The sequence below is a fragment of the Hyperoodon ampullatus genome (genome assembly GCF_949752795.1).
Source record: "Hyperoodon ampullatus genome assembly, chromosome: 2".
Classification (NCBI taxonomy): Eukaryota; Metazoa; Chordata; class Mammalia; order Artiodactyla; family Ziphiidae; genus Hyperoodon; species Hyperoodon ampullatus.
This window is the reverse complement of record NC_136915.1, coordinates 108,553,188-108,568,202: the sequence shown is the minus strand read 5'-3', so window position 1 is coordinate 108,568,202 and position 15,015 is coordinate 108,553,188. Positions and strand designations below refer to the sequence as shown.

At 38.8% G+C, this 15,015-nt stretch overlaps 1 protein-coding gene across 1 annotated transcript in view; it reads right to left on the bottom strand.

Moving 5' to 3' along the window:
• Window positions 1-14,546, bottom strand: part of GPR89A (G protein-coupled receptor 89A) — a gene marked incomplete at its 5' end in the record, with an annotated part of 45,550 nt that extends 31,004 nt beyond the window's left edge. Inside the window, 3 exons of the mRNA XM_079696342.1 lie at window positions 5,294-5,397; window positions 6,799-6,858; window positions 14,505-14,546. Of these exons, the coding sequence (XP_079552468.1) occupies window positions 5,294-5,397; window positions 6,799-6,858; window positions 14,505-14,546 (206 nt within the window). The remainder of the gene's footprint in view (window positions 1-5,293; window positions 5,398-6,798; window positions 6,859-14,504) is intronic.
• Window positions 14,547-15,015: the final 469 nt, after the last annotated feature.

Genomic DNA, 15,015 nt, shown 5'->3' with positions numbered 1-15,015 from the left:
CATGTAATATGTGATCTTTTGTGACTGACTTCTTTAACTTAGCATAATGTTTTCAAGGTTCAACAATGTGTAGCATCTATCAATACTTCATTCCTTTTTATGGCTGAATAATATTCATATCGTTGTATGAATATACCACATTTTGTTTATCCATTCATTAGTTGGTGAACATTTGGGCTGTTCTACTTTTTAGCTGTTATAAATAGCAATGCTATTAATATTCATACAGGAGTTTTTTGTGTAGAAATGTTTTAATTTCTCTTTAGGTATCTACGAGGGAGTGCAATTGCTGGGTCATATAATAACTCTATATTTAATCCTTTTTTTTTTTTTGCAGTACACAGGCCTCTCACTGCCGTGGCCTCTCCCATTGCAGAGCACAGGCTCTGGACGCGTAAGCTCAGCGGCCATGGCCCACGGGCCCAGCTGCTCCGCGGCATGTGGGATCCTCCCAGACCGGGGCACGAACCCATGTCCCCTGCATCGGCAGGCGGACTCCCAACCACTGCGCCACCAGGGAAGCCCATATATTTAATATTTTGAAGACTGCCATTATTTTGCAAAGTGGCTGTATCATTTACCTTTTACCTGTAGCAAATGAGGGTTCCAATTTCTCCACAGCCTTGTCAACACTTGTTATTGTCTTTTTGATTATAGCCATCCTAGTGGGTGTCAAGTGGTATCACACTGTGGTTTTGATTTGCATCTCCCTGATGGCTAAAGATGTTGAGCATCTTTTCATGTGCTTATTGTCCATTTGCATATCTTATTTGGAGAAATGCCTATTCAGATCCTTTGTCCATTTTTTAATTGTGATATTTATCTTTTTGTTATTGAGTTGTAAGAGTTCTTTATATATTCTAGATAGAAGTCCCATAGCAGATTCATGATTTACAAAAATTTTCTCCAATTTGTAAGATATCTGTTCACTTTCTCGATGGTGTCAAGTTTATTGATTTTAAACTTACTTAAAACTAGGCCTTGTTTCAAAAAAGCTTAAGTGGTTAAGTGGTTTATGAGTACGTATAAAATACAGGATGATGAAATAAACTATAAGGAAATAAGAAAGGAAGGAAAAACAGTGGCAAAGTATAGGTAGAATATCAGGCCAGGCTTGATGGTTATTATGAAAATGCTCAACATAAAGTTCTAGAAACTTGCTACAGGTGGGTCATAAATTTAGCTTTACGTTTTCTAATAGTCAATGTAAAATAGAAAAATTGATCAGTTAGATAAATCATAGTGTATGTAAGAAAAACAAATTATATAAAGTAAGCATAATTATTACTGATTTATTATTACTGAATTATTACCACGATCATATTGAAATTTCTCCAGAGATTTCATAAAGAAGAAAATATGAGGGCAATTAACAATGTTCTTCACAACATCCTTTCAAGAGAAACACTGATGAGTTTCAGAGGGCTATTTCTTACTGCTTACTCCTTAGTGTAGATGGTAGGAATCATAAAACAAAGAGCTATTCAGTAAAGGCTGCCCTACAGAGAGCCAATACCATTTGGTTTAGATAAACTGATAGCTTTTGCTCATCTGGATTACCCACTTTTGAGCATCTAGAGAAACAAACAATATGCACATCCTCCAGGCAATCATACTTAGTATTTCAGCTAAGTTTCTGAAAGATATTGGGAGGCAGTGGGTTTGAAATGACAAGTGTAATCCATATTGCCAATTAAAAGCAAACCATATATTTTAACTGTCATTTGAGCTGATGGTAAAGTGACATTCTCTTGAGAAAATTAAGGATACCAACAAGATTACATATTTAAATAGGAGGCTATACCACTTCTGTTTAGAGAGGAGCCAAAAGAATACTCTTGGTCAGGTCCAAGATTTTCTTTTGAAAAGTATTCTGAATAGTCAATGCACAGGTAATAATATATGATCATGGTCCATAATTCTGTTACACAGTAGGACAAAATGTTAGTATGAAAAAATAGGTATAACTGAAGACATGTCTCAGCCTACCCAATCCCCCAAAAAAGCACCTAAAGAAGAACCAGATTTTAGCAATGCTACTTCCATACTCTTTAAGATAAGCTATTTGAGGAATATAAATCCAAGTAACTGAGTGAGGCGTCTTACTATATTGGATTGTTAATTATAAATGAGTCAAAAGTTGGGTGACATCAGCTACCAAAAACAATAATTTTGGTTTTAGACTATTTGAGTCATAGTCCTTTCTACACCACTTAGATCACTACTTATGGCCAGCCAGGCACCTGTTTTTATAAATGAAGTTTTACTGGAACACAGTCACACCCATTTGATTACATATTGCCTATGGCTGCTTTGGCTCTACAACAGCAGAGCTGAGTAGTTGCAATAGAAACGGTGTGGCCCACAAAGCCTAATATATTTACTATCTGGCTCTTTACAGGAAAGGTTGCTGACCTCTGCTTAGATATCAGTAAAACTTCCAGGTTGTGATAATAAATTTTTTTTCTAGTTTTATTGAGAAATAACTGACATAGACCACTGTATAAGCTTAAGGTGTCTACAATGATGGTTTGACTTACACATGCTGTGAAATGATTACAAACGGTTTAGTTAACATCATTCTCTCATATAGATACAAAAAAAAATCTCCTTGTGATGAGAACTCTTAGGATTTACTCTCTTAAATTTCCTATATATTACACAGCAGTGTTCTAGAACTTATTTATCTTATAACTGGAAATTTGTACCTTTTGACCACCTTCCTCCAATTCCCCATCCTCAAACCCCCTGCCTCTCGCAACTACCAATCTGATCTCTTTTTCTATGAGTTTGGTGTTCTTATTTTTGTTTTTAGGTTCCACATATAAGTGAAATCATACAGTATTTGTCTTTCTCTGTCTGACTTATTTCACTTAGCATAATGCCTTCAAGGTCCATCCATGTTATCACAAATGGTAGGATTTCTTCATTTTTTATGATTGAATAATATTCCATTGTATATACATTCCACACTTTATCCATTCATCCTTTGATGGACGCTTAGGTTTTTTCTATATCTTGGCTATTGTAAATAATGTTGTTATGAACATGGGGTGCAGATACTCTTTCAAGTCAGTGTTTTCATTTCCTTTGGATATATTTCCAGAAGTGGAATTGCTGGATCATATGGTAGTTCTATTTCCAATTTTTTGAGGAGCCTCCACACTGTTTTCCATGGCAGCTATATCAATTTACAATCCCAGCAGCAGTGCACAAGGGTTCCCTTTTCTCCACATCCACATCACTATGTTATATTTTGTCTTTTTTTTTTAATTTTTTGAAATATTTATTTACTTATTTATTTTGGCTGTGTTGGGTCTTTGCTGCTATGCATGGGCTTTCTCTAGTTGCGGTGAGAGGGGGCTACTCTTCATTGCAGTGCGTGGACTTCTCATTGCAGTGGCTTCTCTTGTTGGAGAGCATGGGCTCTAGGCACACAGGCTTCAGTAATTGTGGCATGCAGGCTCAGTAGTTGTGGCCTACAGGCTCTAGAGCGCAGGCTCAGTAGTTGTGGCACACTGACTTAGTTGCTCCACGGCATGTGGGATCTTCCCAGACCAGGGCTTGAACCCGTGTCCCCTGCATTGGCAGGCAGATTCTTAACCACTGTACCACCAGGGAAGCCCTGTTTTGTCTTTTTGATGTAGCCACTCTAACGGATCTGAGGTGTGGTTTTACTGTTTTCATTGTGGTTTTAATTTGCATCGCCCTAATGACTGGTAACGTTGAGCATTTTTTCATGTACCTGTTGGCCTGTAAATCTTCTTTGGAAAAATGTCTATTCAGGTCCTTTGCCCATTTTTAAATTGGATTATTTGGTTTTTTTGCTATTGAATTATATGAGTCCTTTATATGTTTTGGATATTAACCCCATATCAGACACATGGTTTGCAAATGTTTTTCCCCATTCCAAAGGTTATCTTTTCACCTTGTTGATGGTTCCTTTTGCTGTGCAGAAGCTTTTTAGTTTGATATAGTCCCACCTGTTTGTTTTTGATGTTGTTTGTGCTTTAGGTGTGATTTCCAAAAAAATCGTTACCAAGACCCATGTCAAGGAGTTTTTTTTACTATATTTTCTTCTAGGAGTTCCATGGTTTCAGGCCTCACATTTAAGTCTTTAATCTATTTCGAGTTAATTTTTGTGAGTAATGTAAGATAGGGGTCAAGTTTCATTCTATTACATGTGAATATCCAATTTCCCCACCATCATTTATTGAAGAGACTATCTTTTCTCCATTGAGTATTCTTACCTCCCTTTTCAAATAATTGACTGTATATGTTTTGGTTTATTTCTGGGCTCTTAAATAAAATTTAATAACTAGCATGTCTTGACGGTCATAGGATCTGTATCTAGCTCATCCAAGAAAGGTTTGGATTATTAAAGAACAAGTTTAAAAGCAGCCGAGTCAGAACATATTCCTGTTTTCCCATACTACAAGTTCTTAATTTATCTATCAAGAGACCATAATTATCAATTCTGATTCTCAAAAAAGGAATTTGAGAATATAATCTCTCCGTAAGTCTCAAGTGTCAGAGGTCTATAATGAGTTATACAGCTTAGCTCAGCATTGATTCCTGACTACAGAGCCAATGCCACTTTATTCTTAAAAGACTTTTCCATGTCGTGATAAAAAAGTACAAGACTCTATACAGAATAGCTGATGTTCTCTACACACAAACATTGGCCACCCAAAAACTCAAGCTTGCAGTTTAACAAGCAAGAAATATTTTGGATAGACTGTTCAATAAACTAAACAGGTCTGTTATTTGGAGGAGGACAGGAGTTGCTTTTAAAAAATGCTTTAAAGAACACTCTAAGTTCAATCAGACTTGAACATGCCTATGAAATCAACAAAATTAACTTGATTAGTAAGAACTGGAGTTCAGTCTTCATAGAAGCCCTTAACTAGCTCTGAGAAATTCCGATCTTTGCAGGTAGAGATTTTTCAATCAGCAGGACAACGTGAAGGGCTCTTACTGGGATTCAATCAGAGAGCAGCCTGAGAAAAATAAAACTTCTCAGAGTGAAGCCTGGGACCTAGGCTCTCACAGCTTCAGTCTCAATTAGTACTTCAGAACTAATGCTCAGACTTGTTTTCCTGCTATTTCATAATCTTTGTCAAGCCAGTTACTAGGTGCTAGGGACCTGTATTTGCTATGATTATTACAGTTACTGAGACTAAACTAACTACGTGGTGGATTTTTTCAGATATGGGATCCCAGTAAATCTTCCACCATAAAGGAAGTAACATAGGTCTCTTTAAGAGGAGAGCTAATTAGTACTCTTACTCACCTGCTATTCAATACTCCTAAGATTTCAAAGATGATGAGCTCAAACATGGTGCAAGAAAATGCAAAAGTCACAGAGAAGATCACCTGTACCACATACTGACGCACCTGTTAAAAGTCAAATAGAGACTAAACGTCATTTCCTTGTGTGAAATATTGAGTTGATAACCTTCTGGTTACAAGTCAGAAAACTTATATTAAGGAAGTTCTCAAGTTATTAGAAACAGGGCCGTGACAGTAACTTGTCTGGAGCTAAAGAAATAGATGAAAGTAGGTAGTACTTCTAATTCATGGGTCACTATTATCATCCTCCTCCTGTGGATGAAAAATTTAAAGCACAAGAAGATGAAGTGACAGGGTCAGAAGTAGCATTTAGAATTACTGATGCACACTGACAAAAAAATTTACAGATTTATATATACAGGTTAGTGCTAAAAGGGTTACTTCAACATTCTGCAGACCTTGGACCAGTTTTAGAACCTCCCCCAGGAGGCCTTAAAGTATTGAGCAGAACAGAATCTCTGGAATTCTGGGCTATTTCAGACAACAACTCAAACTCCCTAGGGAAGTTTAATGGAGAACATACTAGAAATGACCCCAGATAGTCCATAACCATTGAGCTTATTACTAAATGAGAAAGATTAATTAGGAAATGTCCAGTGTAGGCTGTGGTCTTTCTGAATTCAAGGCTTAAGATACGAATCGAACCAGCCTTAGAATTTGGTATTAACTTAGGATGTAAGATTGGTAATTAACACTGAAGGCCAGATACCAAATGAATGAGCACATTTATGAGACATTATAAGTTAAATTCTCTCCCAAAGAATAACTATCTGCTATTGGTATATATACTGATATGACTAAGGCCATGATATTTCATGATCCTGGCTTCTGGGCTATACACGACTTGCCTAAAAAAAAAAAAATCAACTAAGCTTAATTACATTCTCCAATTTAAGAATTATATAGTGGCAAAAACTTCCCATCTTGGGAGTAAACACGATTTTTCTTTTTTTTTCTTGACCATCACAGGTCATGGAAGTTCAAGCATAACTCATTTTGTTTTTAACTGAAGTATAGCTGATTTACAATGTTTCAGGTGTACAGCTGATTCAGATATATATATACATTTTCAGATTCCTTTCCATTATAGGTTATTACAAGATACTGACTATAGTTCCCTGTGCTCTACAGTAGGTCCTTGTTGTTTATCTACTTTATATATAGTGGTGTGTATATCTGTTAAAACCAAACTCCCAGTTTACCCCCCCCAACCCCCCACTTTCCCCTTTGGTAACCGTGAGTTTGTTTTCTACGTCTGTGAGTCTACTTCTGTTTTGTAAATAAGTTCACTTGTATCATTTTCTTTAGATTTCACATATAAGTGATATCATATGATATTTGTCTTTCTCGAACATGATTTTTCTTTAATGGAGGTATTTTTCTTGTCTCATTTAAAACAATCTAAATTCATATAATATTAGCATAATCAAAATGATCTCTTCTCACCTCGTAGTCCTTAAACAGTTGTCGCATGAAAAAAAGCCACCCAAATCCAAAGAAAAGTATCTGGAGGAGAAAGAAGATAGAAGGTCAATATACATAATCTTTTGAGAAATGCCTTCTACAGACTATTTTACATAAAAGGTCGCCTAACTAAATAGCTTATTTCAGAGATTAAAGGCGACATCCACCCATATAAGATCTACTTATTAAAGTCCTCAACACTGGGACTAGATGTTGAAAGACTCTTCAATTTTTGAAATTATCCTTGTTTAAGTTAGACAAAAAATTAAAGTATGTATTTTTCCTGTAATCTTATGATAATCATTTTATGAGCCAGAGAAATTAGCAAATAAAAAAGGAGTCACTGAAACTTGCTTCTTACAGATATTCCTGCTTGCAAGTATTTAGAAAAACAAAACAACTTCAAGGAAAAGGACTTATTTTTAAGATATTTTTAAAAAAGGAAAGTAGTAGAAAGAGTGATATTTTCTATATGTTTTCCTTCATGGACCTTTCTCAGATTCTCCACCATCTTGACTAATCCACTAAAGTGGTTTCCATCTCAGTATAAAGCCAAAAGGTTGCAGGATCTCACATTGTCAGTTTTGGTTCAGGCTGGCATCAGAGACAGTAGCCACATGACAGCTCTGTTCAGCTTTCTAAAGCTCATTTGTTTTCCATTGGTAAATAGAACTTTCTCTACATACACATACTCTGACACAACTCCTCTTTTCTTCTTATATTGGCTAGGAACTTTATTGAAGAATAACATTCTTTTTTTTTAATTATAATTGCTTTACAATGGTGTGTTAGTTTCTGGTGTACAGCAAAATGGTTCAGTTATACATATATATACATATTCTTTTCCATTATGGCTTATTACAGAATATTGAATATGGTTCCCTGTGCTATCCAGTAGGACCTTGTTGTTTATTTTATATATATAACAGTTTGTATCTGTTAATCCCAAACTCCTAACTTATCCCTCCCCCACCCCTTTTCCCCTTTGGTAACCATAAGTTTGTTTTCTATGTCTGTGAGTCTGTTTCTGTTTCATAAAAAAGTTCATTTGCATCATATTTTAGATTCCACATATAAGTGATATCATATGGTATTTGTCTTTCTCTTTCTGACTTACTTCACCTAGTGTGATAATCTCTAGGCCCATCCACTTTGCTGCAAATGGCATTATTTCAGAAAAAAAATTCTTTTATGCCTTCCCACTGACTTTAGGAGCAAGTGTGAACTTTTGAGCATGGTTTAGCAGACTCTTCCTCCTCTTGTTGTGTCCCTCCTACCCACCAAATTCATATTTTCAGCCACATGGAACTGCTTTTGCTGCTTTAGATACAACATTCTTTCACACCAAGACCTTGGCAGATGTTATCCTCTGATGGGAACTTCTCTCCAGTCCCCTCCCTACTTATCCTACAGATCGTAACTTAATTATTACTACCTCTTGAAGGCCTTCTCTGGTCTCCCAAATACAGGTAACTTGCTCTTTTTATATAATCCTATTATACCCTGTATTTCCCTTACCAAAGCACTCACCACACAGTTTTTTAATGTCTAATTTAAAAACACCCTTTTTAAAAAGGCATTAGACTGTAAGCTCTGTGAGGATAAGGATCATGTTTGTCTTGTTAATCTTTGTATCTTCAGCACCCAGCACAATGCCTGGCACATAGCAGGCTCTCCATAAATGTTTGCTGAATGGATAAATGGTCCACAGTGAAAGATGTTTTGTTCTTCAGGAACATTCAACCTCAATTTTTTGGTAATAACTTCTATGTGCTGTGCTAGGTGCTGGGGACAAAAAGTTGAGTAAGATAGTTACTACCCTCAAGGAGGTATAGTATAGTGGCGAAGACACTAAATAATTATAATGTGAGACATGCACATGATATTGTAAAAGAATATGAAAGAGGCAGACTAAACCAATCTGGCAGGGGGTTAGGACACATTTTTCTGGGGACGATAATACCTTAGATGAAGGAGGATTTAATTTAGGGTTAAAACCTGATATCATGTGCAAATTTGGGGGTTATATGCATTTCTCTAGAGAGAGGTTCCAAGGTATTCACCACACACTCAAAGGTTTCCACCATCCCTAAAATATTAAACAAACAAACAAACACTCTTAAAAGATGAAAAAGAATTAGGCAGGTAAAAGACAGGTAGTGGGGGTAGAAGGACAGGGCTTTATTTTCAGACAGCAAAGAGCATGAGTAAAGGCACAAAGGTAAGAAATATTGGGTTGGCCCAAAAGTTCGTTCGGGTTTTTCCATAAGATGTTATAAGATGTTATGGAAAGACCCAAACGAACTTTTGGGCCAGTCCGATAGTATGGTATATACTGGTAACTACACACGGTTTGGTGCTGCTGGAAGATAAAATTCAAAGAAAGAAGTGGTTAAAAATAAGGCTAAGAGGAGGAACAGAGAACTAATGACTGAAAGCCCTGGAGGCCACTGTAAAGAGCTTGGATCATAGTCTGTAGGTGATGAGGAGTTATTTAAGTACAGAAAAGACATGGCTGGGTTTATTTTGTATAGAGCACTATGGTAGCTATCTGAGGGAAACAACACTGTAGAGAAAGAAACATGATAGGAGGTTGTTGCAGCAGTCCCGATGAGAGAGATGATAAAGGCCTGAAGTAAGACATCGGTGGTTAGAGAGGAGGCAACAGATCTGAGTACTTAGAAGGTAAAATCAGCAGGGAGGAATCAAAGATGACTAGTTTGGGATACAGGATGAAGAGTGAGGCCACTCACTTTACATAAAGACTACTGCAAGAAAACAAAGGTTTGGGAATGGGGGTGGGAGGTAGGACGATGATGGATTCACTTTTAGATGTGCTAAGTGCTTGAGAGCAATCCAAATTGACATAAAGGACAGATTAGGAAGGTAGGGCTGAGATGCATCTAAGAGCTGAAACCACCAAAGAATATGAGATCACCCAGGAATGGTACGTAGAGTGAAGAAGGCAATATGCCAGGAAGAAAACAGTAGAGGGAAGGAATGGGAAGAAGAGACCAGGAAGGAGACAGAGGAGGAATGGTCAGAGAAATAATAGGCACCAGGACATTGTGGTATCCTGAAACCAAGGGAATAGAGTTTAAAGGATTGTTAAATGAAGCAGAGACGGGCAACAGAACCAGGACTGAAAAGGCTCAAAGGACTTGGTAACTTGTTGGTCAACGCTGACCTTCGGAAAACAGTTTGAGTAGTGAGGTGGAGGCAGCAACCAGACTCTAGTGGGCTGGGGATGCCCGCAGCGGGGCGGGGGGGGTGTAGTGGGGGCGGCGGCGGGTAAGGCAGTAGAGACAATAAGCACAAATAACCCAAGGGACAGCCAAGAATGAGGCAGAGAGAAAACATTAGAGAGTAGCCTAAAGAAGCATGTGGGGTAAAGAGAAAAATTTACAGGCCAAGGGGAAGAAAGCAGGAAAGAGATAAACAAATATGAGAAGGAACTGATAGAACACTGGAGGTGAGTTGATGATGTTATTAATTCATTATTATTAGCAACAGCTACCTTTTACTGACCATGTGGTATATTCCAGGAACTCTAAGTGCTTAGCCTTGCAATCTCATTAATCATGAAAACCAGATAAGGTAGGTTTGATTGTCTTTATTACAGAGAAGGCTGAGGCTTAACAGAAGTTAACCCATTTATAGTAAGTTTCGGAATCAGGATTCAAGCTGAAGTCTGGGTGGCTGACTCCAAAGCTTGTGCTTTTAACCACTTCCCAATAAGCTGCTCCATGATCAAAGGCACAGGTGGAAAACATCGCCTTAAACAGGAGTAAGGGGCACCTTATTTTCTCCCATGGGAGGAAAGGAATTGGGAATGGTTGCGGATATAAATAACTGCTTAGATTAAGATGTAGGAAATAGAAGGAGCTCATACCTCTTGGCCTCAGTTTTGTTGATAAAGTAGGAGGCAAGGTGGTCTGCTAAGAGTAGGAGGGTGAAAATGGAAAAGGGAGCTTTGAAGAGTGATAAAGACTCAGAGAAATTATGAGGGGAAGGGAACAAGCAGCTGATTAAAGTCAAGAAAAAAAACGATTCAGTGAGCTAAGGGTGTCCATAAACTTATGGCATCGGCAATCTGCACAGTTGTATGATTTTCTACAGAAGGCTTTAGGCCCCTGAGTTAGTAGTAGACAAACTATAGCAGTGATCCGAGTGTGGACTTTTATATGTAGGTAAAGAAACAAGAGGGTATGAGAAAGTAGCTTGGCTCCATGAATCCAGACCGAGTAGAAAAGGAAGAGGGTGAATAGATTAGGAGAAAATACCCCTAGACTACCTGGGAGATCCTTTGGCTATTATAAATCATTACCAGTGGAGACATTTAAATTTGTAGTTTAGAGGCCATATTTAAATGACTTCTGAAGTCATGACTGCAGATGGAGAAGTTAGAAATTTAGGGAGTATTGTATATGGTGGAGATGGATGAAAAAAGAATAAAATATTTCACTAAGAGCACTCTGAAATGGGATTTCGACAAGGAAAAGAAAACAAGTGAAATTGATAAGTCTATATGCGGGGGTGGGAAACAGAAGAAGAAGAGAAAGAGGTACATACCTTTATATTTCATTGTGGGCTCCTTTCACATTGAAGAAATGCTTAAAAAGAGTTTTACACAAGTAATATGAAAAAAAATACCAGGAGAATTCAAGAAGTCCAAGATTAATATGAATTCTGGCAAGATTACAGAGGATCTAAAAAGCATGCAAAAGGTAAAAGCGATTTCAAACATTTTTGCAAATAAAATAGAAAGTGCACAGCTCTTATTCAAAAAGAGTATTTTTGAAATTGTGCAGAGTCTTGACCTTGGGACTTAAGAGTGTACTTTGGAACTGATAAGTCTTATGACTGTAGCGAAGGCTGAAAACAGAGGTTAGATAACAGTTGCTTTTACAAAAAATAACTCCTACATTGAAAATTAGCTACAGATTTGAAAAAAATAGATGGCCATTGGCAGGACAGTTATTAAAGAACTGACAATAAAAGATCCCTTTCTTGGATCATTTACTTACACTTTTATTTATTTAACAAATATTTATTAGTGTCTAATATGTGCCAGACCCTAGGGGTAGAATGGCAAACAAGAGAGCATGGACACTGCCTTAAGGAGTTTATAATCTATGGAGGAGATAGACAAGTAATTATGAAACAGTGTGATAGTGCTGTTGTAAGTGAAGTGGGCAAAGGGTACTAGGAAAACATGTATAGGGACATCTAGTCCAGTCTGGAAGAGGTTTTTTGGATATCCATGTTGAGATCTGAAGGCTGAATAGGAGTTAGCCAGGAGAAAGAAGTGGAGGGATATGGGGAAAAGGTCCAGAAAGAGAACAGACTGGTGGAAACCTGGAGGCATGGTAGCATGGCCAGGTTAAGGAATGAAAAGAAGTTTAGTAAGGCTAGTGTGTTATAAATTGAAGTGAGAAATGGTGAGGGCCAAGGCTGAAGTGAAGAGGTAAGAGCTGGGTCTCATCATAAGAGACCCCATAAGCCACATTAAGAATGTGAACTTTATCCTGTGACAATCTCTACACCAGGATGTTGCCTGAGACAGACCAGATTCAATATGTGACCTCTGATTTCAGATTTCGTTTCAAATAAATCTTTCAGTTCATACAAAACAGGAAAAATGAGGGGAAGGTGTTTCTAAGGTAATCACACCTCTCCAGAAAGGTGCTTTTTACTAAATATTTACTAGGACTACTATGTGCCAGAAACTGATCTAGATGCTGGGGAATACAGTAGAAACAAGACAGAGAGTATCCTGGACCTCATGGAGTTTACATCTAACGAACACAAACAAACAAGTGATAGATATTTAGAAGAAACTAAAACTGGGACATGAGACAAAAGGTGGCTGGAATAGAGGCTACCTTGACTGGGGGTAGGGCGTCAGGTAAAGCCTCCCCGAAGTGATATTTTTACTGAGACCTAAATGATGATGAAGTAGCCACATAAATATATGGACAGAGAACAATTCCACGCAAAGGATTCTTCGGGTCTTAGTTCCTCACTTGTAAAGAGCAGGTTTGAGAATTAAATTTAATATTGCATGTGAATGCATGTGTGAAAGTTAAAGTATTATATGGCATACAAGATCAGAAAGCCACTTTCTTGGTTCAACTTGTCAATCAATTATATCCATGTTAAAAATGGTTATAACCATCTTAGTGGTTATAATGTAATGCCAATTTCCTCACTGACATTCTTATTTTTATTCTGAGTGAAAAAAAATGCTACTTAAATATTGTCATTTTTCTTGAGTTGGTACTAGGGCTAAAAATAACCCTGAGTTGTCATAAAGGGCAACAGGAAGCCCTGGAAAAGTTAGAAAAGCAAGAGAATTACATGTCCAGATTTTTATACATTGATGCATTTGAATATTATGTAGCCAATAAAAACTATAGTTCTGAAAACTTATAAAGAATGGTAATTTTAAAAACAAAAAATTTATCCTATCAGGATGTTCCTTGTTTCATGCTCTCTAAAATGTTTTAATAAAAGGTTTCAAGAAACAAGGACAATGCTCCACTCCGAAGACAGAAGCATTAGGATAAAGCAATACAAAAACAGAAAAAAACCCCAAAACCCTAAGATTTAGTTTACTTTAAACCCTCAGAAGGAACTGTTTCTGTCATGTGCCACTTGAAAAAAAAAGAACAATTAAGAAAGAATACTTTAAATTACTGGAAAAATGGGGGTGGGTGGAGGGAAGATCAGTAATTAGGTAGTCTGAGCTTCTACAAATTTTATCAGTTGGCCAACAAATATTTATTGAGTACTCGCACTTGGAGGGAGGATAGAGCTATGAAGAATTTATCTCAAAAAATAAATTCATAAACAAATACATAAATGATATCAGTGCTATGATAAATGCTGTGAAGAAAATAAAACAGAGTAACTCAACGAACTGACATGGTAAAAGCAAAAGGCTCACTAGATGAAGTTTCTATAGAGCAGGGACAAGTCAGTGTCTTATTTTAGTTTTGTATCCTCAGAACTTTATATAATGCTCGATAAAAGTTTGCTGACTGTACGAATGAATGAAGGTGGCCAATCGGGAAGGAAAGAGGGTTAGAAAAAGATCCGAAAGCGTGGGCAGCAGAGGATGAAGGATGGAGGTGTTACTGTACAAACGAAACCTGATACTTATTAGATCTCTGAAGTGACGGCGGCAAATTTCTCCGCATCCGGATTCAGGATTTGACAGCTAAACCAGCAAAGCCCTCACGTGCCCCCAGGAGCCAGCAGGGATTGGCGAGTCGCGCCCTCCGCGCCCGGAACCACACTCTTCCCTAATCCATGAATCAGCGGCGCAGTCCAGAGCTTCGGGGCGCTTTGGGGCCAGCTCCCTTCTCATGGCACCCGCTCTGAGAGCTAAGGCCACCTGACCTCTCCCAAAAGTGAACGGAAAACCTGGGGGTGGGGTGGGGTGAGGAGGAATGGAGTCTGGGCGGGGGGCGCGGACCGCCGCAGGACGCCTCCTGACAGCCAGGGGGCAGGGAACCGGATGCAGCAAATCCCACACCCTCCCCGAGCTCTGGGCACAGGTGAGGCGGGCACTGGCCGCGGGCGAGAAGACCGAGACCCCGGGCCAGCCCGCATCGCTGAGGCCCGGAGGAGACGACTCGGGAAAGGGAGGCTGAGGAGTCCTGGGGCAGAACGCGGTAGCTCACCTGGGAGGTAATCATGATGCTGGAGTCGATCAGGAAACTCATGGCGAAGTATAAGGAGGGCTCGTGCCTCCACTTCCCACTCCCCAAGGCCACAGCACGCTCTGACCACGGGCCCCCTCACACTGGCAGCTGTCGCCCGCGGGCCACTGCCAGGACCTCCGCTCGCCAGCCCGACGCCATCAAGCTGCGCCCCAGCCAGCCAATCAGCAGCTACGTCCAGCGTTTCCCGCCTCGGGCTAGGAGTGGGCGGGTGCTGAGGAGCTGAGGGCCAGGGGAGGGGCCAGGGAGTGGCCGCTCAGGGGGCGGGGCGGGGCTTAATTAGAGGTGGCCTGGCTAAAAGGGGCGGGATACAACAATGTGGCCTGAAAATTCGAAAGCAGATGTATTGCAAGGGAGCGTTTCCATTTCTGAGGCTAAAGGAGGTGGGCCCTGAGCTAACATTTTAAGTGGTAATTTTATTTTATAATGGTCATTGCTAATAAGATGAAGTTAATAATAATGATTATTATTA